At 39.7% G+C, this 27,375-nt stretch overlaps 1 protein-coding gene across 4 annotated transcripts in view; it reads right to left on the bottom strand.

Moving 5' to 3' along the window:
* BBS9 (Bardet-Biedl syndrome 9) overlaps positions 1 to 27,375 on the bottom strand; it is a gene marked incomplete at both ends in the record, with an annotated part of 471,339 nt that overhangs the window by 60,050 nt on the left and 383,914 nt on the right. For all 4 annotated transcript variants that reach the window (XM_079711010.1, XM_079711009.1, XM_079711012.1 and 1 more), the window contains one exon: positions 23,465 to 23,687. In XM_079711010.1, the coding sequence (XP_079567136.1) occupies positions 23,465 to 23,687 (223 nt within the window). The remainder of the gene's footprint in view (positions 1 to 23,464; positions 23,688 to 27,375) is intronic.

The following is a 27,375-nucleotide window of genomic DNA, read 5'->3' as shown; positions in this document are numbered from 1 at the left end:
CCTGCTCTGCTTCCTCTTCTCTCTTGTCTTGTTGTTTAATTTAACTTCATCCTCATTCACATCTATCATTATCTCCTTTCTAATTTTTAGGGAGAAGTTCCTATTTTTAGGAGGAAGATACAGTTGTATTTTTATGTTCCAGCTCATCTTCCTTTTCATATTATTCCCAAGTTCTTATCTCAGATTCCCAAAAAGATCAGTGTTCCATGAGCTGGAAATTTGTAGCTTCTGCCAGTGCTAATGGCTACTTAGCCGTTTCCTCTTCCCTCTATCCCCTGAGCTATCCTGGCAGAGCAGTGAGTAGACCTGGGACCCAGAAACACTGTAGTTGTGGCCACATGAAATGTATGCATGAAGAGGGAAGAAATAAGACAAGAAAAACATTTCACCCCTAGGTATGGAAATCAGGGAGGGAGGGTACTGGACAATGGTAGCAGATCTCTTGAAGAAATGAAGAATTTCATAACTGTAAAGCACTTTACAATGGTGTCCACTGATTCTTTTTCAATGTGTTAAGTGGCTTACTAAGGTTATACAGATTGGTAGACTGAAAAAATAAGCTGTAGGATTAAAATGACAGAACTGAAATGTATGGTCCCTGATACTTGGTGCAATAAGAACAACAAAACTTTTTTTTTTTTTAATTTTTATGCGGGCCTCTCACTGTTGTGGCCTCTCCTGTTGCAGAGCACAGGCTCCGGACGCGCAGGCTCAGCGGCCATGGCTCACGGGCCCAGCCGCTCCGCGGCATGTGGGATCTTCCCAGACTGGGGCACGAACCCGTGTCCCCTGCATTGGCCGGCGGACTCTCAACCACTGCGCCACCAGGGAAGCCCCAACAAAACTTTTAAAAGAGTCTCCAAGAAAGGCAAAAGGAGAAAAAGGGCAAAACTCAGTCCATTTAGCACTAGAAAGAGCTGCCTGGAGGAAGTCGGACATCTTCAATTACAAATAGGGGCCAGTGGGTGCTGGTGAGTTATTTTTTATTTCCACTGAAGCCAGGACAAAAGGAAATGAGTTTAAATTGCAACAGGAGGGGTTAAAGTTAGACATTAAGGGAAAAGAACCTTCCTGATGAGAAGACTGGTGAAATAATGGAATACATAATTGAGAGGGCTGTGTAAGCCTATCCCTGGAGATGCTTAAGAATAAACATCTAAAAGAAAAAAAAGAAAAAGAAAAAGAATAAACATCTATTTTTCTGGGGTAGTTTTAGATACACAGTGGCCTGGAGTATTAGAATGGAAACTTTTAGATTTATCTTCCAGCCCTAAAATACTATTGCTTTATTTAATGAGACAGACTGTTCAGTGGTACATGCACTGAAACTACAATGAATAGGGGAGGGAAAGCAGGCAGTGGCACTCTTATTTTGACTTTGCTTGAATAAAAGAAGTTCTCAAAGCACCTGAATCAAAGCCTATACCCAGGTGTGGCTAATCTGATAATAGTTACTGAATGAGTCTCATGAGGATTTCCAGAGTTACAGCAAGTTTGGACCATGCTCCTTCATTAAGAATGGGATTGTAAAAGTGTCTTCATTTAGAAAGGAAAGCAGTCAAATTGTAATGTGATGAGGAGACTGAAGTAAGTCTGGTTATCTTGTTACTACCAAGAATAATCCAGTATGATACCCAGCCCAGTTTGCAGAAAAGCCAGTTGTTCTATAGCATTTCAGGGCCAAGAAAGAGATATACTCCATACAGCAATTCATCCACCACCAAGAGTATACCACGTGCAAATTCTGTGCTAACAGCTAGGGGTACCAAGGGCACGAAACACATCCTTTATCCTCAAGGAGTCCACAGCAGGGTTGGGTTAGGGCATACCGTTATCTATAATACAATGCAATCCCATATAGGGTGCAGTGGGCAAATGGGGATAGAGCCATGACTCAGGGAGAGAAGGATATTAGGAGTAGGGGGAGAGGCAGGAATGGTCTCAGACAATATCTGAGTTGCAAAAGATCACGTGAGTCAGTCAGCTGGAATAGGCAAAATGGGAATCCGAGGAAGAGAAGCTGTATGCCTGGGGACAATGGAGACCTGAAGACAAGGAAAAACACTTCCTTCCGGGAGCTTGTGGGTAGGTCAGAATGGCAGCTGCATAAGTGGCAAGTATGAGTGAAGGGGCTGGAGACACAGAAGCCAGATCATTATGGGACTCATGAGTCATGGCAGATAACTGGGAGTTTATTGTGAAGGTAATCGGGACTTCAACTCTGAAGGGACATCATTAGGTCATGTGTGTCTACATGGGTTGCATAAGACATGTAAATTCAGCTAGCAGCGTATTGGGCTGAAATTTCTCAGTACCTAGATAGTGGATAGTGGTTGGGTCAGGTGAGCATTCAAATGACCAGACTGGTAAGTCTCCCATGCCCAAGCCACAATATTATTTTTTATTGGGTTAAGCTGCTGTCTAAAGTATCAGTCAGGCAAGCCTGCTGGCTTATCCTGCCTCTATGCCCGACAGCTAGATGATGAAGTCATAATACTGTGGGCAATTCTTGGCATTTATTTCTTAAAGAAAAAAAACCACACATGGTTCGCTAACCCCATTCTTAAACAGCAGCATATATCACTTGTACCCTCCTGACACCAAGAATTAAAAAAAGAAAATGTCAACAGTTACAGAGTTCTACTTTATCATCATCAAATATCCTGTGGTTTTAAAGCAATTATTATTGTGCTTTACCCATCAGCTATGCAATGTTTATTCCTGGTCTCCTATGGACACAAAAATGTTTAGGAAATCAACTACAAAGATAAGTGTGGCCATTGGGGACAATTCTCTTGCTGATGATCATTTTCACCAAAAGCAGGGAGCAGTGTTATGAATCATCTGTGACCACTTATGCTCAAGCTGAATACATTAAAATTTAACGGTTTCAACACAAGAAGCCAGTCGTAAGTCTGCACATCAAGGCACTAATGCGTTGGGCCTAACTGTACTTAGATGAAGTAAGTCAGGAATGCATGGCAGCCAACTATATTTTGCTGTAAAATGAAAATTATGAATCTCTAATCACAAGCGAGGATTTGTTTTTTTACAATTCATTATTCATGATTTAATTCACTTTAAATTATTCATTTTCTCAAATGTTATTGCTACAGCCTTTTAAACTTTTCTACTCCTCCACTTTCAAGTGATAAATGCCTGACAACTGAGTGGTCTCAGGCCTTTGAATATAATAAAGTACTTTTTCAACATGTTGCTGGGTTCTGCTCAAAACCATTCCAGATTATGAATGCACGTTGGCTAGTCAAGGTTAGGACTGCCACCTTTCATTTGGTCTAAGAGAAAACAGGTTCATAAAAATGTCCTATTTCAAGGATTGTCATTTCTAATAAAACCTAAACTTTGAAACAAGGCCTCCTCTAAGATCTGGACCCTACCCACTTTACCAATCCCATCTCCTGTCATTCTCCCCAGTCACCTTGGCCTTCTTTCCTACTTGCTTTGAATCCTTTGCATTTCCTATTCTCTCTCTCTCAGGGATGTCTACTGCTTCCCCTACTCTCAGTCCCTACCCCACCAATGGCATCTTCAGACAGATGGCTCCTTCCCATCTTCCCAGTCTCACTGCAGATGACCCCTCTTCAGGAAGGCTTCCTCTATACCTCCTCCCTCTGCTGGTTACTCTTTACCACACTACCCTGCTTATTGCCTTCATATTATTTATTATAGTTTATAATTATCTTTTTTTGTTTGTGTATTGCCTTCCTTCCCCACTGGCATGGATGCTTTATTAGGGCAGAGCATTCATCTGTTTTGTTCACCGCTATACACCTAGACTCTAGTAATGGTAATAGGTATATAATGAGTACTCGATAAAGATTTATAAAATAAATGAATTTTTGACTCCAAGAGATAATGATTAAAGTACTTTTTAACCTGAAATCCCCTCTTCAATTAAAGAAGTACAATTTATCCCCAATTCTCCTCACATCTTTCTATGAACAGACTTTATGGGTCATCAAAGGGCTCTGCCCAAGCAATCAGCAGAGTCACAAGCCATAACCTAGAACTTGGGACTGTTGATCGTAGAGGGTTGTATCACAGACTCACAGAGAGAGGGATACTGAGATCTTAACAGTTAGAGGTAAAGAAAAAGAAACTTGAGCTTCAGAGACGTTGAGTGAAAAACCATCTGCCTGTCTTTCAGCATCCTGCACTCCATGGAGGATCGCAACCACCCTAGCCAACAGGAGGATCTTTGGAAAGAAGAGAGCCTGGAAGCAGCCTGGAGCACTATCAACTTGGACCAGCTCCTTAGAAATGCCACAAATCCGTGTGTAGCTTGGTTTCAGACTGAATCTTCCTCTTGGATAAAGAAAGAAGACAGACACACTTTGCCTAGGATCACCCCTCATCAGCTGTCATGGTCTACCATCACTGCCTTCCTGGTTAGAGTCTCCTCTGAAAAAAATCATTAACCAGACCATTTTGTGCAAAGAACTTATGCTAAATGCAAAAGGAAAGGAATTAAATAGGTCAAATTAACAAACAGTAAGTCTGTAAGTTATTGCAATATATTTTCACAATAAAAATCAAAGTCTGACTGGTACCTTTGAGCATTTTATGCTTTCTCAAATTAAGTGATGTTTCTGGCTAGCACACAATGTGTTACTACAATAAGGAAACCTTAGATTCGGATACTAAATATGAATTCATGCTGATGGCCTTTCAAGTAATTCAGAAAGCTATTCAAATGGAAACTGAGTGTATAATTTCTAGACATTCTTGGCAAAGGCAAATGAAAAAAAGGTAAAAGATCTTCAGATAAGCAGTCCAATTAAGCACCTTGGGATTATTGAGAGATGATTTTACAAGTATTCAAGACAGGGTTATCATGGTATTTTTTTTTTGAGTAATAATAAGTTTTTTCATGACACTTCTTTGAAATATTATTATTGGCATTTGTAGGAGACCTGAAGCCAGGAAGAAGAAAGGTAACTGGTCTTGTTAGAAAATCCATGCCTGAAATGATAAAGGCTCGGAAAAGGGGGATTAAGTAAATATTTGCTAAATAACTGATGAGCCAGATAAAGACTAGAGAAATATAAAAGATTAAGTTTCAACTCCCAGTCCCACACACAACCCTTTAGATTAGGCTGGTTTTCTTTCAGATAGTCTTGTACTTCTCATGGCGTGTACTTCTCATTACTTATTAAAACAAGATTTTTGAATGCCTACTGAAGTCATTCAAATTGCCCTTTTGTACCTTAGGTGGCTAATGTAGCAATATAATTTACAGAGGATACATTATGTAAGACCTTACAACGGTTCTGTGATGTTCTCAGATGCCCACCAAGGATTCCAGCAAATTGACACCTCTAATGTCATTTTCCTGGCATCCTGAGACGTGTTTAGTGCCAGGTCTTCAAATGTGAATAGCTCATATGTCATCCCACTATGCCACCTGGCCCCAGACCAGCACACCTTTAAAATAGATTTATTTAGGCTATAAACTTACAGGACAGTGCCTCTGTCTTCAAGTATATTACATTTAAAGAGCTGGGGAAATAAAATCCCAACTTTCCAATGTTGAAGTCTCTGAGGCCAATTTGAAGTAGGAAGGGGTTATCAAATTCTATAACAGACACACATTTAGATGATGTTTTGTAATGTATTAAAGAAATAACTCACAAAAAGCAAAATATAGGACTGGCAAAACTCAAGGGTTCACCATCCTTGTGTTTTACTCGAAGTTCAGTTAATACTACTCAACACAGTAAGTAGTAGGGGTTTCACATCTTTAATTTGAATGTAGTTCCAGATAGGGAACAAATTCCACTAGAATGTCAGAGTATATAATTCACTTTATGTCAATAAACTCACTCATTCCTGTTGCCCTGGAAGACATTTGCTATCTAATGAATCTTTGTAGATTATTAATTAACCCATAAGAAATTAGTCTTATTTTAAGAAAATCCCATAGTAACGTTGGGGATTCAAATACGTACTACTACATAACATCATACTTTGCCAAGTGTTGCCAACTGTATAAACAAATATAGTAATCATGTACTCTCTGCCCACATGGAGTTTGTGTTCTAAATTAGAATGATATACAGCATAGTAGAGAACCAGACAGTGTAATAAGAAGTGCCAGTGGGAAGTATTGACGGTAAGTACTGGGCTGAAGCATATGAAATTGCTAACATTATTTAATCTATAGGAATTAGAATAATTAGCAAAGGATAAAATATTCAGGGAAGGCTTCCTTCAGGAAAAGCAGACATGAGATAAGCACTCAAATTAATTTGGATATAATTGAACTCATGACCTGTCTCCTTCGACCTTCGTCGTCTTCCAAAGATGCCTTCTTGATGAGTGGAGCACCAGCCAACTAGAACAAGCAATCCAGAAGCCCTCCCCAATACTTCTCTTTTCCACTCAACCCTTATCTCTAATCAATTAATAAAGTCTGCTGATTTTCTCTCCTGAAAAAGTTCTCATAGATATCTGCTCCTCTTGATTTCCACTGCTACTTCCCAAGTCTGAGCCTCTATCATAATATGTACCTCATAGTATGCCTCATAGTATGTACCTCATTTTGTAACTGGATATCTGTATGATTATTTCATTAATTGACAAAATAGACTCCGTAATGGTAGAGACCATGTCTGTTTTGTTCACCATCAATTTTCCACTGCCTGCAACAGTACCCGGAACATAAAGAAGGAATAAGTAAAGAAACTGGCCTAACTGGAGCTAAGGGTTCAGGATAAAGAGGAGTGAAAGAAGTAACGATTAAGCCAGATTATGAAGGGCCTGAACCTAAAACAAGAAACTTGGTACTGTTCTGTTAGGAATGGGGTTGATACTGTGTACTTCTGAAGAAATAACAAGATGGGGACAAAGTACTGATTTTTTTTTTTTTTTTTTTTTTGCGGTACGCGGGCCTCTCACCGCTGTGGCCTCTCCCGTTGCGGAGCACAGGCTCCGGACGCACAGGCTCAGCGGCCATGGCTCACGGGCCCAGCCGCTCCGCGGCATATGGGATCCTCCCAGACCGGGGCATGAACCCGTATCCCCTGCATCAGCAGGCGGACTCTGAACCACTGCGCCACCAGGGAGGCCCTACTGATTTGTTTGATACAGTGCTTCAACTCTCTATTTCTATAAACTGAAAAACACATGCTAGCAAGACACATAAAATTTATTTCCATTAATGATAAGGAATAAATATACAAAAGAAGAAATGTTACAAAATATATTAGAACCTTAGGTAAAAGTCTGTCAGCTCCCACCTCTGCCCTCATCTTGCTCCACCTCAGCAGCATGTGACAATGCTGACCTTGGAAATTCTCCCCTCTCTTGGCTTCCATGTGGCTCCTTTGTCACAGTTTTCGTCTTACTCATTCCTTGGCTACTTCTCTTCAATTTCCGAAGTTGGTTCTTGCCCTTCCTGACCTCGAGATGCTGGAAGGCCTCAAGATTTAGATGAGGCCTCCCTTCTGTTTTCTCTCTGCATACAAGTGAGCCCATCCAGCTTCAAATACCATACAGAGGCTGCCGCCTCCCGACAGTCTCTCTGCAGCCCCAGCTTCTCTCCTGAGATCCAGACCACTCAACATTTACGACTGGGTGCCCACTAGGCCTCACAGGGGGAATAGGTCCAAAACTAAGTCTTTTATTCTGTCCTCCCCATCATCCACATTCACACACACACTGTTCTTCCCCCACATTCCCCATTTCACCAACAACATTACTGTCTACCTTGTCACTAAATCCAGCATTCCAGGAGTCATCTCTGCTTCCTCCCTCATCTCACCCCTTATATGCAATCCCCATCACCACGTTCTACATATTCTTGCCTCTAAAATATGCCATTGCCACAACTCTAGTCATCATCACCTCTTACCTACACTTCTACAATAGTCTCTCTAGCTCTCCCCCTGTTTCCATTCCAGCTGTTTTCCAAATCCTTCCAGACGCAGTAGCCATAGTAATTCTTAAAAACATAGATCTGATCATATAATTTCCCTGCTTAAAACCATTTGATGGCTTCCCACTACTCATAGGATAACATCTAAATTCCTTACCATAAATGTAAGGAATACTACATGATGTGGCTCTCCCTGCCACACTTCCTCATTAAGATCAAGCCATCAAGTATCTTTTTTTTTTTTTCTTCAGTACATGGGCCTCTCACTGTTGCAGCCTCTCCCGCTGCGGAGCACAGGCTCCGGACACGCAGGATCAGCAGCCGTGGCTCACAGGCCCAGCCACTCCGCGGCTTGCGGGATGCTCCCGGACCGGGGTGCGAACCCGTATCCCCTGCATCGGCAGGCGGACTCCCAACCACTGCGCCACCAGGGAAGCCCTCAAGTATCTTTTGAATACACCAAGCCCTTTCTCACCTCCAGCCCTTTAAATTCTTTTTTCTCCAGCTTTATTAAGGTATAATTAAACAAAGTTGTAAGAGATTTAAATTGTACATGTGATGATTTGATATATAATATGTTGTGAAATGATTCCCCCCAATGAGTTAATTAACACATTCATCAGCTCACATATTTACCTGTGTGCGTGTGTGTGTGTGTGTGTGTGTGTGTGTGTGTGTGAACATTTAAGTTCTACTCTCTTAGCAAATCCAGGCCTTTGAATCCTATTTGTTCAGCCTGGAATGCCCCTCCCCTAGTTCTTTCACATCATGGAAGCCTTCCCCAATCACCCTGTCTAAAGAAGCCCCCACTGGCAACTCTCAACTTCCTATCTGTTTCACCGCACATAATACAACCTGCAACTCTTCTGTTCATTATCTGGCTCCTCCACCAGAATGTAAGCTCTCATAAGGGTGGAAATGGTGTCTCTCTTCTTAATCAGTATATTCCAATGCCCAGTATAGTGCCTGGAACATGATGGTATTTTTTTTTTAATTTTTGTTAAATGAAAAAAAATAGTCCTATTTCATGAAGAAAACTCCTTTCCCCCTTTCAAAAATTTTACATGTGCAAATTATACTTCTAATATTATTCCCTATACCAAAGATGAATTGCTTACAGATACTGCTATTAGCTTCATCCCAAATTTATATTTAAGAGACCACAATATAATTGGTATAATTTATAAGTCTGGAGGAGAAAAAAAAGAAGATAGTCAATGTAATGTAACAGAGGAAAACTGAGCAAAGTTTAGAAATGAGAAAGCAACACCAGAAAATAAAAGGTAGATGGTTCAAGTGAGATGAATATGGGGCTACAAGGTCCCTGAGGAAACAGGAATACAGGAGAGGAGGCGATTCATCCATTAACTGTCTTTGGGATACTCATTACATGGCAGGCGCTGAGCTGAGCAGTATACGGTAGTGAATAACACAGACATTGTTTCTCTCCTCATGAAACTTATAGTATAGTGGGGAAAATATTAAATAAACCCATAATGAACATATAATTTTGAACTATGCTTTATGCTCTGAAGAAACAGTCCAAGAGGCCATGTGTGAGAAAAACAAGGGTCATAGAAAAACTCTTACAGGAAAGTGACCTATAAGTTGAGACCTGAGGATGGATATAAATTAGCTGGTGAGCATGAGTATCTATGGTGGGTAAAAGTTTGGGGGTAAATAGAGGACAGTATTCAAGACAAAGGGACCAGCATATGCAAAGACCAGAGAGGCAAGGAAAAGTTTGATGATTGGAACTGAAAGGAGACTTGTGTGGATAAAGCAGAGAGGGCAAGAGGAATTGTGGGGGAATTGCTGGTAGAGGACTGGATGGAGAGAAAGGAAGCAGAGTCCTGTAGGCCAAAGTAAGAAGTCTGAGTTTAATCCTAAAATCAAGTGTGTCTTCTTCTGAGAAAGAACAGAAAGACAAACAATGAATAAAATTACAAAAGAAATTCTGAAATAAACTGATGGGAAGCAGAGTTTGCTTTGACAGTCTTGATCTTCATGGTATAGCAGGAGGATGTCTTCTGCTCAGTTTGGAGAAGAGGTGGGATCTTGAGTAAAATGACAAGGATTAACTTCTGTTGAAAATAAGGTGGGAAATCAATCAAAAACAAGTAAATAGCATTCTAATTAGCAGGGGAGGGTCCAGGTGAAGTTACACAGCATGAAAGAAGATAGAAGCAGTTGGGTCAGTTTTATGATTAATATTAGCAACTATTTCCAGTCCCAGAGCAGATCCAAGGAAAGCCAAAGATTTACTCAGGCTGGAAACTGATAAGGAAACTAGGTTAGAAATCCATGGGGTTCCACAATGCAGAGCAAAAAGGGAGTGGAGGAGCAGACGGAGGTGGAGTGGGTGTGTTGGAAGGCAGGGGTACAGAGGAATAGAGAACTGAGTGATGGGAAATCAGAAAAGGGAGGAGATAACGTTCAGGTAAATGGTTCAATTCTAATCAGTCTCACAAGGATATGCTGAGCACCTTCTGTGTAGATTCTAGAGTATGGAAATGAATGACAGTCTCTGCCCTCAGAGATGTCATAGTCTAGAAAGCTGATGTCAACAGAGAGTAGACAATAATGACTGATGATATAACACAAAAATAAGAATAAACTCAAAGATATGACGAAAATAATATGAAAATTGTTTTTATGGTACAAAGTGTTTTAATGATCACTACAGGTATTTTATCAAATTTATTAGGAAAATTTCTCAAGAATTACTTTGATCTAAAAAAGAATATATACATATAAATAAATATATATATATATATATATATATATATATATATATATATATATAAAACTGAATCACTGTGCTGTACACCTGAAACTAACACAACATTGTAAATCAACCATATTTCAAGAAAATTTTATTTTAAAAAGAATTACTTTGGCTTCTTTTTCTGGAAATTGAAACACATTCTCTCATCAGAAAACTTTGAAAATTATACTGCCCGAATAATAGTAATAGTAATAAACTAAATTATATAACCAAACACAGAATTATTTTAACTAGTCACACAAAGAATCTGTCTCAAATAATAAAATATACCATACTTCCATTTCACTAAATGAAGGAAAAGAGAAAGAAGCTTTAGTCATAAGAAAGACACGGGCAGGGACTTCCCTGTTGGTGTAGTAGTTAAGAATCCTCCTGCCAATGCAGGGGACACGGGTTCAAGCCCTGGTCCGGGAAGATCCCACATGCCGCGGAGCAACTAAGCCCGTGAGCCACAGCTACTGAGCCTGCACTCTACAGCCCGTGAGCCACAACTACTGAAGCCCGTGTGCCTACAGCCTGTGAGTGCTCTGCAACAAAGAGAAGCCACCACAGTGAGAAGTCCGCACATCGCAACTAGAAAAAGCCCACGCGCAGCAACGAGGACCCAACACAGCTCAAAATAAATAAATTAAATAAATTAAAAAAAAAAAAAAAAGAAAGACACGGGCACAAATGGTTTATAACTGGCACTCTTTCCCCTTACTCGGACTTATTTTGCTGCTTGGCATTTTCATTGTCTAAAATTTGGTTTTCTGTATATTGACTGCCTGATGCCAGAATGTTAGCTCCATGAGGGTAGGAATTGTTCGTCCGCTTTATCACTGTGCCTCTAGTACCTAGAACAGTGCCTGAAACATAGTAAGTAAGTACTCAACAACAATTTCACTTTGGCTTCTCAATCTTGGCTTGTTATATGATGTGTTTTTTAATGGAAATGATGGATGAAGTACATAATTTATAAAGTGTATAAATTATCAATGATTTTCCATGAGTTAACATGTTAAGTTTTAAAAATTATAGTACTCATGTTTTATCTAATTTTGAAAGGAGAGATTATTTTTTTAATCTCTTAAAAAAATAAAAACAGGGCTTCCCTGGTGGAGCAGTAGTTAAGAATCCACCTGCCAGTGCAGGGGACATGGGTTCAAGCCCTGGTCTGGGAAGATGCCACATGCTGCAGAGTAACTAAGCCCGTGTACCACAACTACTGAGCCTGCGCTCTAGAGCCCATGAGCTACAACCATTGAGCCCGCGAGCCACAACTACTGAGCCCACGTGTCACAACTACTGAAGCCCGCGTGCCTAGAGCCCGTGCTCTGCAACAAGAGAAGCCACCGCAATGAGAAGCCCATGTACTGCAACAAAGAGTAGCCCCCACTCGCCGCAACTAGAGAAAGCCTGCACACAGCAGCGAAGACCCAATGCAGCCAAAAATAAATAAATAAAATAATTAATTAATTTATTAAAAAATAATAAAAATAATAAATAAATAATAAAAACAGATAACAACACATCAGGTAACTTATCTGCATAAGTATACTGACTAAATGTCCCAGTGACAAAGTGTGCTGCATTGAACTTTATTTTTTCATTGAAACCCACCAGACTTCACACCAGAACCCTTGGTATCTGCCTCGGCACTTGCTTATAACTAGAATACTAGTAAGCTGGAGCCCTGCACCCCTCGCCACACTACTCACTAGTACAATGTATTTGCTTCTCGTTTTATGGTTACAGTCACTTCCAAGCCTACTTTTTAACATAAAAAATAAAAGCCAAAAGTATCTTAGAACAACCAATATGCAAATACCTGTACCAAATAAAAATCATCCTATCGGTATTAGCATAAATCACAGCTCCTGAAGCTAAAGAGTGACATCACTTTATTTTTCAGTAACATTTTCCATATGGCATGGAGTATGGCTCAGAAAGTAGACGTGAAATACAAAAATTCTAACTAACCAAAATGTTTATTTTTAAATAAAAAATTAAACATTTTAAAAACAAAAAGCTACATTTTTAAAAACATACAGAGTTGAGACATATTGTACAGAGGAATACAACTAAAGGTGCTTTACTTTTCAGAATCAGATTATATGCTCTGAGAACCACCAGCTATAATAGTTTTTCATTTTAATTTTAAATTGTTTAAGAAATAACCACATGACACATAAATCAGAAGGGGCTAATTATTCCAACAATTTATTTGAATAAACACACTCAAAAAAATTTTTTTTCAAGTTTAGTAGGAAAAGTTTTTTTTAAAGGCCAGCAGCTCAGACCTGACTTCATTCAGCAGTTCAAACTGCAAGAACATCACCTTTCCCTTGTGGGGGTCTGTGCAGTGTCAGAAGCAGAATGCCATTCTGAGGTTAGGCCAGGTATTTTGACCAAAATTAAAAATGACTAAGCCACAGGAGTAGGCCAAATCACTGGGCCTGCCCCATCTATCTGTGGATTTTCTCATTATGCATATATTTTAAGTGAAAATAAAGTGATATAAAATAAGTTTTAATGACTGTCTCATATAAGTAACTGGTTAGTGAGTTGCCTTTAAGCACTTGAAATACTTTATCCAGGCACCCTAAAATCTAAAGGAAAATGAAAAACAATAAATACAACTTTAATAATATTCCTGAACTTACACTGAAAGCAGAGAATTTATTGTTGAAGATTGAATTCCTCAGAGAGACAGCAGGTATTGGGAGTAAAAGTTGAAGGGAAGAAAACAGGATGTGTATTTACTACAATTTTGAGGTGAACCAGTAAAACCTTACTATTGAAGGCAGACCCACTGAGACAGCAGAAGTTCGGGCAGGGGTAGAAGTTGAGGGGAAGAAAACTAGAAAAAAATCTTACAAATTGAATTTATAGAAATTCCTTCAAACCAACAGTGGCTGGAATAAATACAAATTTTCTCATCCTCCCATTTCAAGATAAAACAGTCCCAAATGTGAATCGAATATGTGAGAAAAGTTATTTTTGATATCATACAAAGCCTCAGAGATAAGTATCTTCCTCATGGATGCTCCAGTGTTACAAAGATACTCTTTCTTTTGGCCAACCTATGTAATTTTTAAGGATATTGAAAATTACACAGAGTTAGGGTTTCTATTATAATATTTCATATGAGAATAGTCCAAAGAAAAGACACCTCACATTTACAGCTGGATGAGGGTAAAAATGTACATTTTATATATTTGTTCATATGACACGACTAAAGAAACAGAAATAGTGATGCACTTTAAATGTTATTTAATTCATCCCCCCTACTTTCAGGCAGGGTTTTTCCCAAATTATCTTTAGACTGTTGACTATCTGTATTAGTTTAAACATCTGTAGAGAAGGAAATTCCTCAAACTCCCCTGGTATTCTATTCCTGTATTAACAGCCCTACTTCCAAGAAACTGGGCTTTGGTCATCACATTCTAATTAGTTACCAGCCGGCTTGTCTAGCAACAAGTATTTGCTAAGTACACACAGGGAGAATGTTATTCTATTAGGTCTTTGATGATAGGCCTTCCCGGATAGTTACTCCTAATTGCTTCTCCTCTCAAATACAACTCTAATCCTGGATTCAAATATTCTTCCACTAACCTTTATTCATCCCAGTATGGACTCCCTATTACAATGGATAATTACGAGCATCCTATTAAAAACTGAATGCTTTCTTTACTTATAACAATATAGTTTGATTTTCAAAACAATTTTGAAACAGTGTGTTATTTCAAAACAAGGTGGTGCTACCTCAATATTTCAAGTGAGGAAACTATGGCTCCAGAAGAATAAGTAGCTGTACAATTGCTAAATGGTTGAGCTTGCCCCTCCCACAGCAGCTACTGCAAATCAACCTTAATTTACCACCTCACGATTCACCCCTTCTTGTTCACAGATTATTATAAAACTCTATTTCTCCAAAGCTCATGTGGCTGGACTTCATTAAACTTTCTTTTCTTTAAATCTCCCTACACTTCCAATTTATACCTGGGTTCTCATTTTTTTCTCTTCTCAAATACTAACTCTTTTCAGTTTACCTGTATTCTAGATTATTCCTCTGCCTCCTCAAACCTTCCCATTTAACATGAATGTTGGACTTTAGCACTCTCATCTTGCCACCACCCCCCGACCTTCAAACATCTCGAAATATCTTTTCTAAAGAGAAGAAAAATAAAAGAAATAAAAACCTTGATCATAGCCTACTTACTTCTTTTTCTATCTGCCTTCCTATACTGTTCCATCCAGTTACAGAAGGATCTTTCCTTGACCTTCTTATGTCCTTTATAGTACTGACACAACCTCTCTGGGAATTCCTTGAAATTCACTTCCTCCCTGTAGAATCCACCTCTTGTCTGGCTCTGCAGATAAGTCCCAAATCCAGTGTTCCCCAGCTTCTGCATTCACTACCAGAGGGTTCATCCAATTGCAAAGTTGCAATGATGACCTCTAAGCTGAGGATACTAAAATCTACTTTCAAGCTTTAATCTTTCCCTTCAACTCAAATCCCTCAGATCCAGCTATTGACATATCTCTTTTCTTGGATGCATCTTAATCATCTCAAGCTCACTGTATTTGAAATGAAGCACATTATTCATAACAAAATTACAAATTTAATCATTTCCATCAATGGCAACTAAAAAACTTGATGAACTATCTATATTCTTCCCTATTCTTCATACTTCTCTCTATCCTGCATACCACCATCAGATTAGTATTTCTAAAACACTGGGGGTTATTTTTGTTTTGTTTTGTTTTTTAAACCATTTTTTAAATTGAACAAAACACTGTTTTTTCATAAATCACTTGCAGCTTAAGAATCTATAATAGCTTCCATCACCATTTGCATCATGCTCAATCTCTTTTATCCAGCTTTTCAAGTTCCTATATCAAAAGATGCTTACGGGGCTTTCCTGGTGGTGCAGTAGTTGAGAGTCCGCCTGCTGATGCAGGGGACACAGGTTTGTGCCCCGGTCCGGGAGGATCCCACATACCACGGAGCGGCTAGGACCATGAGCCATGGATGCCGAGCCTGTGCATCCGGAGCCTGTGCTCCACAACGGGAGAGGCCACAACAGTGAGAGGCCCGCGTACCGCAAAAAAAAAAAAAAGATGCTTACTGATCTACCAAACTGAATTTCTAATCCGAAATTTAACTGGTTTACTTACAGACCCATATCTCCTCGCTTAGATCACCAACTCTATCTATAATATCTGCCACTATCCTTTCTAAAAGTCTAAAATTCATACCTACTTCAAGACTTAGCCTCTTTCAAAACAGCTCCACTGATTCATTCTAAAATATAAGGTAGACCAATGTCAGTTTCCTATTTTTGATACTATACTACAGTCTATGAAATATCACCATTACGGAAAGCTGGATGAAGGGTACATGGGATTCTATGAAGTATTTTTGCATCTTCCTGTGAGTCTGTAATTACTTCAAAATAAGAAGTTTAAAAAATATATGATGGGCATCAACTACATATATACCAGGCATAAGTAGGATGCTGTGTTCACAAAAAAGAATACAATATATCAATATATTGAGTCTTTCATGCACTTACTTTCTATCTAGAGGTATTATGGACTGACTTATATCCTCCCAAAATTCACAGGTTGAAGCCCTAACCCCCAATATGACTGTATTTGGAAATAGGGCTTTTAAAGAGGTAATTAAGGTTAAATGAGGTCATGAGGGTGAGGCCCCAACCCAAAAGTACTAGTGTCCTTCTAAGAGGAGGAAGACATACCAGGAGTGTGCATGCACAGAGAAAAAGGCCACGTGAGGACACAGAGAGAAGGTGGCCATCTGCAAGCCAAGGAGAAAGACCTCAGGAGAAACCAAACCTATGAGCACCTTGATTTTGGACTTCCAGCTTCCAAAACTGTGAGAAAATAAATTTCTGTTGTTTAGGCCACCCAGCCTGTGGTATTTTATTAGTTTGCCCTAGCAAACTAATACAGTGGTAACGGATGAAATAAAAATATTAAACAATGGTACCCTACAATAAGTACTGTAAGAGCCATATGACCAGAAACCAGGGAAGCACAGAGAAGAACCAGTAGTGCCAGGAAGGCCAACGAATGCTTTGTGGAATATCATTTCTTCTGGGTCTTCAGAAATTAGTGGTAATTTTACCACCAGCTAAAGACTGACTCTCTAAGTCAAAGAAACTATTTAAAAGTATAGAAGCTTACAAAGCATGGTGTATTTGGAAAATACTGAGAAATTCAGTATTAGTAAAGGATTTTAAGGAAGAAAGTACAGAATATAAGGGTAGAAGGATAATGTGGGTCTATTTAGTAAGGAGCATTGTATTTCAGGCTTAGAACTTTTGATTTAATGTGGTAGGTAACACCTGTTGAATATTTTCAAGCAGAAAAGTAACATACCCAGATCCCTATTTTTCCAAAGAAACTCATATTCATGGAAAAGTATAAATTCATTATGGATGTATACAGATTTAGCTACAAGAAAGGAAAATCCATACCATTAGCCATCACTATGCACTTCCTCATGCCCACCTCACCCCCAGGCCTAGGCAACCACTAATATACTTTCTATCTCTATGAATTTGCCTGTTCTGAACATTTTATATGAATGGAATCATATAATATATGGTCTTTTGGACTGGCTTCTTTTGCTCTGCATAATGTTTTCAAGGTTCATCCATGTTGTAGTTCTTTTTATTGCTAAAGAATATTCCACTGTATGGATATACTATATTTATTTATCCATTCATCATTTGAGGAATATTTGGATTGTTTCCACTTTTTGATTATAATGTTGCTATGAACATTCAGAAGTTGTTTGTTTTTGATGGTAGTACTAAAAATAAAAGAGGATTTTTAATACAAGAAGACTATTGGTAGGTCATTTTAGTAGTCTGAATAGGAGATAAGAGCATTAGTAATGTAATGGCAATGTGGACAGTGAAAAGAGATATATTTGGGAGGTGCTACCATCAGGTTTTGGTGACTGACTGAACATGGAGAGGAAAGGAAACAGACTCAAGATTGTTTCTGAGGACGCTGGCCTGGGCATTGGGTAATATCATCGACTGAGATCAGGCACACCGTAGGAGATGAGTTTCATTCAGGCATGTGGAATTGGAGAGGGCTGTGGGGTACTAATGGAGACGTGAAACCTGGAAGACGCCAGACAGAAAGGTACAAATTTAGAAGCACATGGAATTCAGGCGGTAGTTGGATCAGATCGTCCAGGAGAGCATAAAGATGGAACACCAATAGTCAAGAGACAAAAAGGAACAAGAAGGCACAAAGCAGACTGGAAAACACAAGCCTGAGGGGGCCAGGAACAGTTTCCAACAGTGAAAGAGAAGCCAAGGGATGAAAACGTTCTAAGAAGGAAATGGTCTCGCTGAGAAAGGCTGCAGAGCAGTCAAGGGGGTTGTAGGCAAAGTGTTCACCCAATTTAGCAATTATGAAGCCACTTGGGAAAAGGTTAAAAAAGTGCTCAGAGATCAATAACTTGCATGATTTGGCCTACTTTTGGAGAGGAGAGGCAGAGGTAGGAAGGAGGCAGAATCCATAAACTAGCTGCACAAAGTCCTGCAAAGTACTTGGGTTTGTTTATCAGAACTGAAATACAAACAAGCCCCATAAACACAGGTCATTGCCCTTGAATAACATAAAAGTCATTAATTTCCTGATTTATGACACCAATCCTTGTTTTTTCCTTACCACCACTTCTCATACAACTATAGTCATTTTATTGTTGGCATTTTCTATCACAGTCTCTTTTTACAAAAGTTATATACATTATTTGTACAAAAATGTACACATTATATGGAAGAGAAATAGCAGGAGGACACTCAGACACCACCTATAACTGTGGCACTTAGGATAATTATCATTAACACACACCTCTGTTTATATGCTTCTGGACCAGATTTTGAGACGTGTATCACTGAAGCTCTGTCTTTTGCTTTCTGCCTTTACTGACTTACTTAGAAAGACCTACCCTGCACCTCCATGTCTATGTATCTACCTCTATTTCATTCTATGTTTTTGTGTTTCTTTTTTTTTTTTACATTTATATCTCTTATCCATCTGAAATGTATCGTGGCACACAGAATGGGCTAGGGAATCTAACTATTTTTTCTCCAAATGGTTGGCCTGCTCCCAGAAACATTTTTCAACTAATTCACCTTGTCCACTCTCCATTGCTTTGAAATGCCACATTAGCACATGAGATCAGAATTCAGGCTAGCACCTTCTAAATTCTTACATACATAATTTGGGGGAGGGAGGGATTCTCCTACTTACAGATGCTCTAATTATCCCAATTGTAATCATCAAAAAGCAAAAGCATAATACAAAGATATTCACTCAAAAACTAATTGGCCACTTATAAAATTAGTCTCTACTCCAGTATCTTTCCACATTTAACACTAGAGGAATCTCCATCTGCTATCAACTTTTTGTATTGGTTCATCTCTCACCAACTGTTGGAAACTGTTGCAAATACAGCATAAATGGGCTGCAGAGGGAAATTACAAACCTTGCAAATGATGCAAGATGCAATGCAGTTAAAGTGTTATTAGAGAACCGCTTGTATCACATGCAAGGACAGTAACCAGAGAAAATCTGGCAACTGAGGACAGGAATAAAGACGCAGATGTAGAGAATGGACTTGAGGACACGGGGAGGGGGAAGGGTAAGCTGGGACGAAGTGAGAGAGTGGCATGGACATATATACACTACCAAATGTAAAACAGATAGCTAGTGGGAAGCAGCCACATAGCACAGGGAGATCATCTCCTTGCTTTGCGACCACCTAGAGAGGTGGGATAGGGAGGGTGGGAGGGAGACGCAAGAGGGAGGAGATATGGGGATATATGTGTATGTATGGCTGATTCACTTTGTTATAAAGCAGAAACTAACAAACTATTGTAGAGCAATTATACTCCAATAAAGATGTTAAAAAAAAAATCTGGCAATTGGTCCAGTTAACAATGAAGAGAAGAAAATTGGCTAGAATGATGACATGATAGATGTTTCTGAAGAAAATGGTTTGCAGATCAAAGAAAGATCCCTAGGAAAATGGATAATGCCTTGGAATATTTTTTCCTAAAAATTACCTTCTTTGTGAAGGTGCTAGTTAGGCCAAATTTGAGTGTCTGTCATCATACCAGAAACAAAGCAAAAACAAAAACCTCACGCAATTTCTTCATTGCTGTCTCTAAGAATTGGCACAAAATTGCAGGCATAACATAAATTTTGGCAAATATATGATAAACTTACTGTTGATTTTAATTTTACTCTTTTTCAAACAAATCTTCTGTTTTCCTAGTGAAAACAATGAAATGTTGGTTCCAGTTTCAGGTAGTCTTTTTCTGATACCAATTAGTCTCGAACCTTCCATACTTTAATCAATCTAGCAATCTAAGGTAAACCTCAGCCTCAAGCATCTGCAGGGTTGCAGCAAGTAACAAACAGGTATGAGAAAGCCAGCTAGGAAACTAAAGGCATACACATTCAGATTTTTTAAAAAACACTACCCTGGTGGCCCTCTGTAACTCTTGTTCTAAGGGTAGAATACATACCACTGAGATTAGAAAAAGGACATTTAATGAAAATGCAATATTCCCCAGCTGAAAGATGTGAATACAGAGGTACAGATAAGAAAAATACAAGTTTGATGGTTCTGTAATAAAAAGAATACCCAATAAAGATTAGGCTAAATCCTGATAGAGAAGCTGAAGGTTGATAAAGGCAAGCAGGAGAAATGTGAGGCAAAGAAGTCCATAAGGTAATTCCTAGTGGGAAAGATTTTCAAATTCTGGACGCCAGGGAGGATGTTGTCATCATGGCCTTTACTGGAGCAAAGAAAGGGCACATCCAAGGTGCTGGGTTCATAAAGTCATGAGGCTAGAGAAGACCAAGAGTTTTTTATTCTGAGATTCATCTGCAATTTAATAGGGGTAAAATTACACACATCCCTGCCTTTTAATATCAACCACTAAGTCCCTTCATCTTCCTAGCGCCTTCGTTACCTCAGCTGTTAAGAGAGGGAAGTAAACCAGATGATTTCTGAGTTCCTGCCCAACTATTAAAAGAAGATCATGTCTGTGAAAAATGCTTGTATGCTTATGTGTTCTAATCTACTCCTTTCTAATATGCTACTTTACCTTCACATATTCTGGAACAACTACTATAGCTAAACATCATAAATTTCACAACTACTGGTTTGAAACAGAAATAACTCAGAAATAATCTCTGTAATAATGGTACCATGTCACCTACTGAGATAATAAAAATTAAGCACAAAGCAAATACAGGGTAAATCCTTATTATATTCCTCATAGCAAAGAAAAGAGACTGTGTGAAATTTCTGCCCTTTTCCTCCCACAATCCTAGGCCAATTTAAGTGAAAACAAGGCCAGATCAAGACTGGCTCACACAGGAGGAGGATCTGGCTAGAAATATATTTGTACCGTGTGGTCTGTGTGGTCTAGAGGGAAGCACAGTGGACTACAAGATTTGGATTCTAGACCTAACCCTTCCAGTAGCCATGTAACTCTGGGAAAGATATTTAGCTTTCCTTAACTCCATTTCTATTTGTAAAACAGCAATAATTCTACATGTTTCTTCTACCTCAAAACGTGTTAAGTACAGAAATAAGTATGTGAAAAATTTGAGCTCTATGGAGGAAAAGTATTATAGGCAATAATGGAGCACAGTAATGACGAAGAGCACTGATTTAACAAATTTTAAGAACTCGCTATCATGATTGGATATGGCAGGTGGGAGGGAGAGTCACTCAACTAAAGTCAAAAAGTGGGTCATCATTAAGTAAAAGCAAGCAATTATGACCACGACAAATATGCACAGCCTCAATCTCTCCAATGGGATGAACTCGGCTAGACTAGCATTGACAGGCACACACCTGGTTTCCAGATTCCTGGTTTGTGAACAAACACACTTTCCACCTTCCTTCATTTTTCCCTCCTTTCCTTCTCTTCCTCCTTTCCTCTGCCTCTTCCTTCCAAACATTCAGAAATTTTACATCCAGCGTTTCTAAGGACACAGCCCTGAAGTTGCTTCCAAATCTAGTTATTTAAACAAATGTCTAAAGTTCTATAATCAATAAATGTGACTAAAGAAGCATCATTTCTCTCCAGGTGTCCAGGTGTTTGCTCACAGCAATGCCACCAGACTCCTAGTGGCTGTTCCCAAAGAGGCTCCAACAAGGATGTGGGGAAGACAAGGCAGGGCTACCGAGGCCTGCACTGACAAACACACCAGCCAATTAGGGGGTCAGTCCATCTCTTTTTAAGCTTTCCCTTTTATGTATTTGGACTTCTCCCTCAAGCCTCCTTTGTTTCTCCAATTGGCAAGAAAGGAGGGAGAGACATATACTGATTGTTGATTAGAGTGAATATTTTTCATTTACTGTCTCATTAAGCCTACATATTTATTTCTTAGGAAAATCATCCTAACAGTGGACAGAGATGGATGAATCGAGGCCCAAGAACCAGTTAGGAGGACGTTAACAAGGGCAACATGAAGAAGACCTAAATTAAGACAAACTATTAGAACTGTTTCTAAGTAGGAAGTCAATTCTATTCTGAGATGCCATATTAGAAATATTATTTTGGAATGAAAGTTAGGTTCTGCCTGTGTATGATTAAGGCAAAAAAATTTTCAAACCATAGAATACAGAATCCCATGGTCCCAAGCCAGCCGTTCCCTCCACCCCAAATTTATAAGGTGAATTATGCATACATCCGTACAATGGTAATAATTATAGTTTGAATTTTTTGAGTGTATCTCTGTTCCAAGAATTATGCTAGGTGCTTTACAAACATGTAATGCCCTGGGAACAAGGAAGGCATTATTATACCCACTCTGAAAGGAGAAACTAGACTCTGGAAAGTTAAGAAACATATCCAGGTCATATGAGCAGTAACATCAGCATGGGGGGGGGGGCGGGCAGTAAGTGTGCGAAACGCATGTAAGGAGGAAGATGAAAAACTCCACACCACTTTCCCATACTATGGTCCTTGCTTTAGGAGGAAATAGATGCTACCGCTGCTGCATTTAATAAATTCATTTACTTATGCTCCTTGCTGCTGCCATAAAGAGAGACACTAAGTAGAGCTAAGTGGGACTTGGGAGCTGCAGCCTCTAAAGGACCGAATGCAGCGCTATTGACGGCTCAGCCCCTCTGACTGTGGGAAGGGCTGACTTGGATGCCCATGGTCATCACTAACTGCCCAGGTCTGGGCAACCTGGATCTCTCTCCCCCTGACACATAGAGGCCTCAGCCTTGAAGCCTGCTCATGTCTCCTGATCTCCAGTCTCTTTCTTTGTCTCTTCCCCCTTATTCTGGTGACCACAACCAGGAAAACAGCAGAAGGGATGGGACTCATCTGGACTATATTAGCTGCTTGTATTATCCTATTTACATTTGTGAAATATGGTATCGTGAGATCACATTTAGTAAAATTTTCCTTAAAAATAGTTTTATTCTCTAATCCACTTTTTATTGGTTAGAAGCAAAACAAAATGGATCATATATTTAAAAGCAGAGGGAAGAAAAAAGACATACCATTCTAGAAATGTCTAGCAAGCAAATACCCCAAGAATATTTATCCAAGTGGTTACCCTGGGATATCTGAGGGGAAACGTGAAAGCAATTTTCTTGGCTATCATCACTTTAATATGAAATGTAAACCCCAAGTACAACCACGGGCACATTCCTTTAATTTGGCCAAAGTACAGTTGTGTTTTGGGAGCATGAATGGAGCTCTTACCTGGCATGACCATGGTCTGCGGAACCGCTGCGTCAGTACTTAGGCAGAGACGTCCACCTTTGGCTAATCGATCGCACAGCAAGGTGATATGTTTCTTCAATCGGCTTGTGTCTTTGGGTATGCTCAACTGGCTGCTGAGGTTCAAAGCCTGCTCCTTGGAACTCTTCGATAGGCAGGTCTTCAAAAGGTGGGAAATAGCAGCATCCACCGTTTCTTCCCAGCCCTGGATGCAAAAGCCAATTTGGAATTTATGCATAGATGACAAATGAGCAAAGTAAGCACTCTACTGTTAATCAAGTTATTAGATTATGAGTGTTTTTATGTCCCAGTGTTGGGGACTTGTTAAGAGCTTGGTGTCTGGAATATTCCAGATCAGTCTGGTTTTAAATTCTAGCTCTGTCAATTGTTTGACTTTGAGCACATTACTTAATTCCTCTTAGCCTCATCCTCACCTACAAATGAGGATAATAATATGTACCTCCAAGGGTTGGGGTGATTAAATGAGATGGTATATGAGAAGCTTTTAGCCCTGTGCCAGGCATGATAATCATCATCATCTCAGGTGTACGTATGTTTGATGATCCAGAGAGTGAAGCCCTAGGATTATAGTTCATTTTGCTGCTGAAGGAGAACCAGCCAGGACAAGGAGAGACTGGGGGAAACTGGAATGGAGAGAAAACCCTGATGTCTCTCTCAGCTATTGGTTCCACAGCCTTGGGTTTGTAGGCCAAAACCAGAGGAGCTTTGTCAAGAGGGATTTTGGGAGACACAAGCCTATCCAGTCCCACTCCCGTGCCCAGGTGACCAAGAGTGACAAGAAGTGAGGAAGTGAGCCGTTTACCCCCATTTGCTGGGAACAGTGTGGCTGGGCTACAGTGAAGACCATGAGGAGTGCAGTGTCACCTTAGCACCCTGCAAGCTGTAATTCTAGAGATATCTATGGTGGGCAGGGACCACGGTGTCATCACAGAGGACTGAGGAAGCACCACCCTCAGGTGGGTTCAGATAACAACAGAATGAGAAGCGGGAGGGGTCTGCTTATGCTCTCCCATCAGACATCCCCAGGGGCCCCCAGAGATAACTGGATATGAGTTTTGGGGGTCTGGAGGTCTTAAGCAGCAAAATAGAGAAGTGTGAATGAAATCTGGGTATTATTGCCAATGTGACTGCATTTGTACCCAGAGGCTGGTGAGACCTAGAACACCACAGGCTTGACAATGAAAGTGAAATTATAAAGGATGACACTGAATGACTATCCTCATAGAATACTGCAGAATAGTCCAAGCCCCTCACATAAGGGGTGAGAAACTTGAGACTCAGAGAGGAGCCCCTGGGTGACTTCACTCTTGGTACCACTCTATCCTCAACCTTATCAGTTGAGCCACCTTTCAAATATGCAAACTGGATTACATTATTCCTAAACTTCAACTCCTAAAGTCAAAAGCTCAGTTTAGCATATAAAGCACTTTCTGCTCCAGCTCCTGCTCTGTTTTATTCTCTGCCTGTCCATCCGCACCCACACTCTCACCCTGGCCTCTACACATGCTCGGCCCTCCTGCTGCAATGCCCTATCTCCACTTGTTACCTGGCCAACTACTACTTACGACTCAGCTCAGGCACTGCCATCCAAGCATCGCATTCGTGGGCCCTCTCCAGGACTCTGAGACCTCACACACCCAGGTCCATCACTGTACTCCTCACCCTGTGCAGTGGCCACTGTCTGCATGCCTGGTTTCTCCAGTGCCTGGAGGTCTCCGCACCCCTAGCACTGTGCTTGGTCAAGAAATGTGTTTGCTGGATGGAGAGATGGTGAACTAGGATCTTAGCATTGGGAGGACTTTGGAGATCTTTAGTCCAGTCTCATGGGACGTTCCCTGGAATACAGTAGCAACCATCTGCCTAGGTATGATTGTCCCCAAGATCCAAAATTACTACTTTTGGGGGCAGTTCATTCCTTTCAGGGACATGTGTAACCAGCAGAAAGCTATTCCTAAACTGAGCCAAAATCTGCCCCGTTGGCCCTTATCTATCCTCCAGAGCCATGCAGAATAAATCTAACCTCTCTTCTACATGACAGCCCTTTATATCTGTGAAGACAGCAATTCTGTACCCTCTCCTCCAGAATAAACATCCTCAGTTCCTCCAGCTCTTCCTTATATAAACATGGTTTCAAGTTTTCTCTCCATCCTGACCACTTGTCTTTGAATGAGCTCCAATTTTAAACACTTAAACATTTATACAGCTAACTAGAGAACCCCAAACTGACCCCAAGACACCAGGCTGGGGATGGGAGTGCAGGGTGGAAAGAGCCGCCCCCCCGTTTACTGGGAGCTCTCACTGCCAGCCTGGCCTCTGGTTGCCTCTGCTCTCTTGGCAGCTGCACCACACTCCTGATTCACAACGAGCAAACAGATGATTAAGCCTCAGGCCTTTTCCACACTCACCACACATCTTCCTTGTAGGCTTAAGCAGCTGGTTCTTTAGACCAAAGTGCAGGCTCTGTATATATCCACTAGAGAACTTCCCGCTGATTGCCAACATCAGGATTTTTTACTCTATTGACCCATTATAGATGGCAAATTAGGAAACAAATTAATTATTTTTAAATGAGATGTCAAAGGCTATAAAAACAGCTTCCTATCCCAAACCACTGAAGAATAATAAACCTCTGGTTACTACAAAGACGTCTCTATACAAATATCAAAACCTAAACTAGACAAATATTTAAAATTGAATTGTATTTCAATAATAATGGGAAGAGGTAAATTAAGACAAAATAGTAACCCAAATGTCATTGGAGAGGACATTTTCAAGTTGTTTTTGAAGCCGTTGATGACGACCTCTGGAGTATAAGAAGGAAAAATCCTTTGTATATAATTTGGCATTTGTGTGCTCTGCGGTTATTTCAGCATTAAAACAGTTCCTACCTCTTTATAGACTATTCATCTAAGCAAACTACTGTTTTCGTAAGTAGGTTACAGTAACATATTAGATAATTTACGTAGATATGGCATTTAGTTAATATAGAGGTACTACAGAATTTCCTTTTCTACTGCCAACTTGCAGATCAAGTCAAAAACCATGTCATGTTTAGGTATTTGGCATGGATATTTCTTTAATATAATGAGGCATGATGCCAATACTTCAAAAATATTGTTACTGAAATACAGGGTTATTATCTGGAGGGCCTGAATTGCTACATAAACTCGAATATGATAATAAAAAGGAATGTTTATGAGACAAAAGAAGAGCCTTAAAAATGCAATGTGATAATCCACTGATCAACCATGTAGCATTCTTACCTGATAAAATGTGAAACAAAACTATGTGGGAATCTAGAATCTCAAGTATGAGAAGTACATTAAAGATAAGCTATTTTAACCACCTTTTTGGTGTTTGAATCCATTACCTTTATTTACAGCCCTTAAATTGGTAAGTCCAATATTCAGTTTTAATGTCTAAACACACACACACACACACACACACACACCCCATATGCACATACCTGACCTTTATCCTTTAAAGTTGAACACCAATTGTACTAATAGTTGAACATCAATTGATGTTTATCACTTGAACATCAATTGCCTCTCCTAATTGCAAGAGTGAAAGAAAATCTTAATTTTGGTAAAATGGTGCTAAAAAAAACATCTGAAAGGGAAGAAACTACTAAGCAAGTGCTCTTTGGTGATAGTTGATATGATTTTAGTTCTCAAATCCATAGCCTAACTCTTAAAGTTCCAGTCAACCCACATATGGCTTTTAGAAAACGACAGTAGGTGTGAAGTTACAGCTATAAATGTGTGACTAAATCCATAAATAAATTTAAATGTACATGTTACTCTGTTTTATCTTCTTCATGGCCCTTGTCAGTACTAGAAATTAATTTATTTACTGGGCTTTTTTGTGCT

This window comes from Hyperoodon ampullatus, assembly GCF_949752795.1.
Source record: "Hyperoodon ampullatus genome assembly, chromosome: 9".
Taxonomy (NCBI): domain Eukaryota; kingdom Metazoa; phylum Chordata; class Mammalia; order Artiodactyla; family Ziphiidae; genus Hyperoodon; species Hyperoodon ampullatus.
The sequence above is the reverse complement of the archived record's forward strand: the minus strand, read 5'-3'. Positions and strand labels throughout refer to the sequence as shown.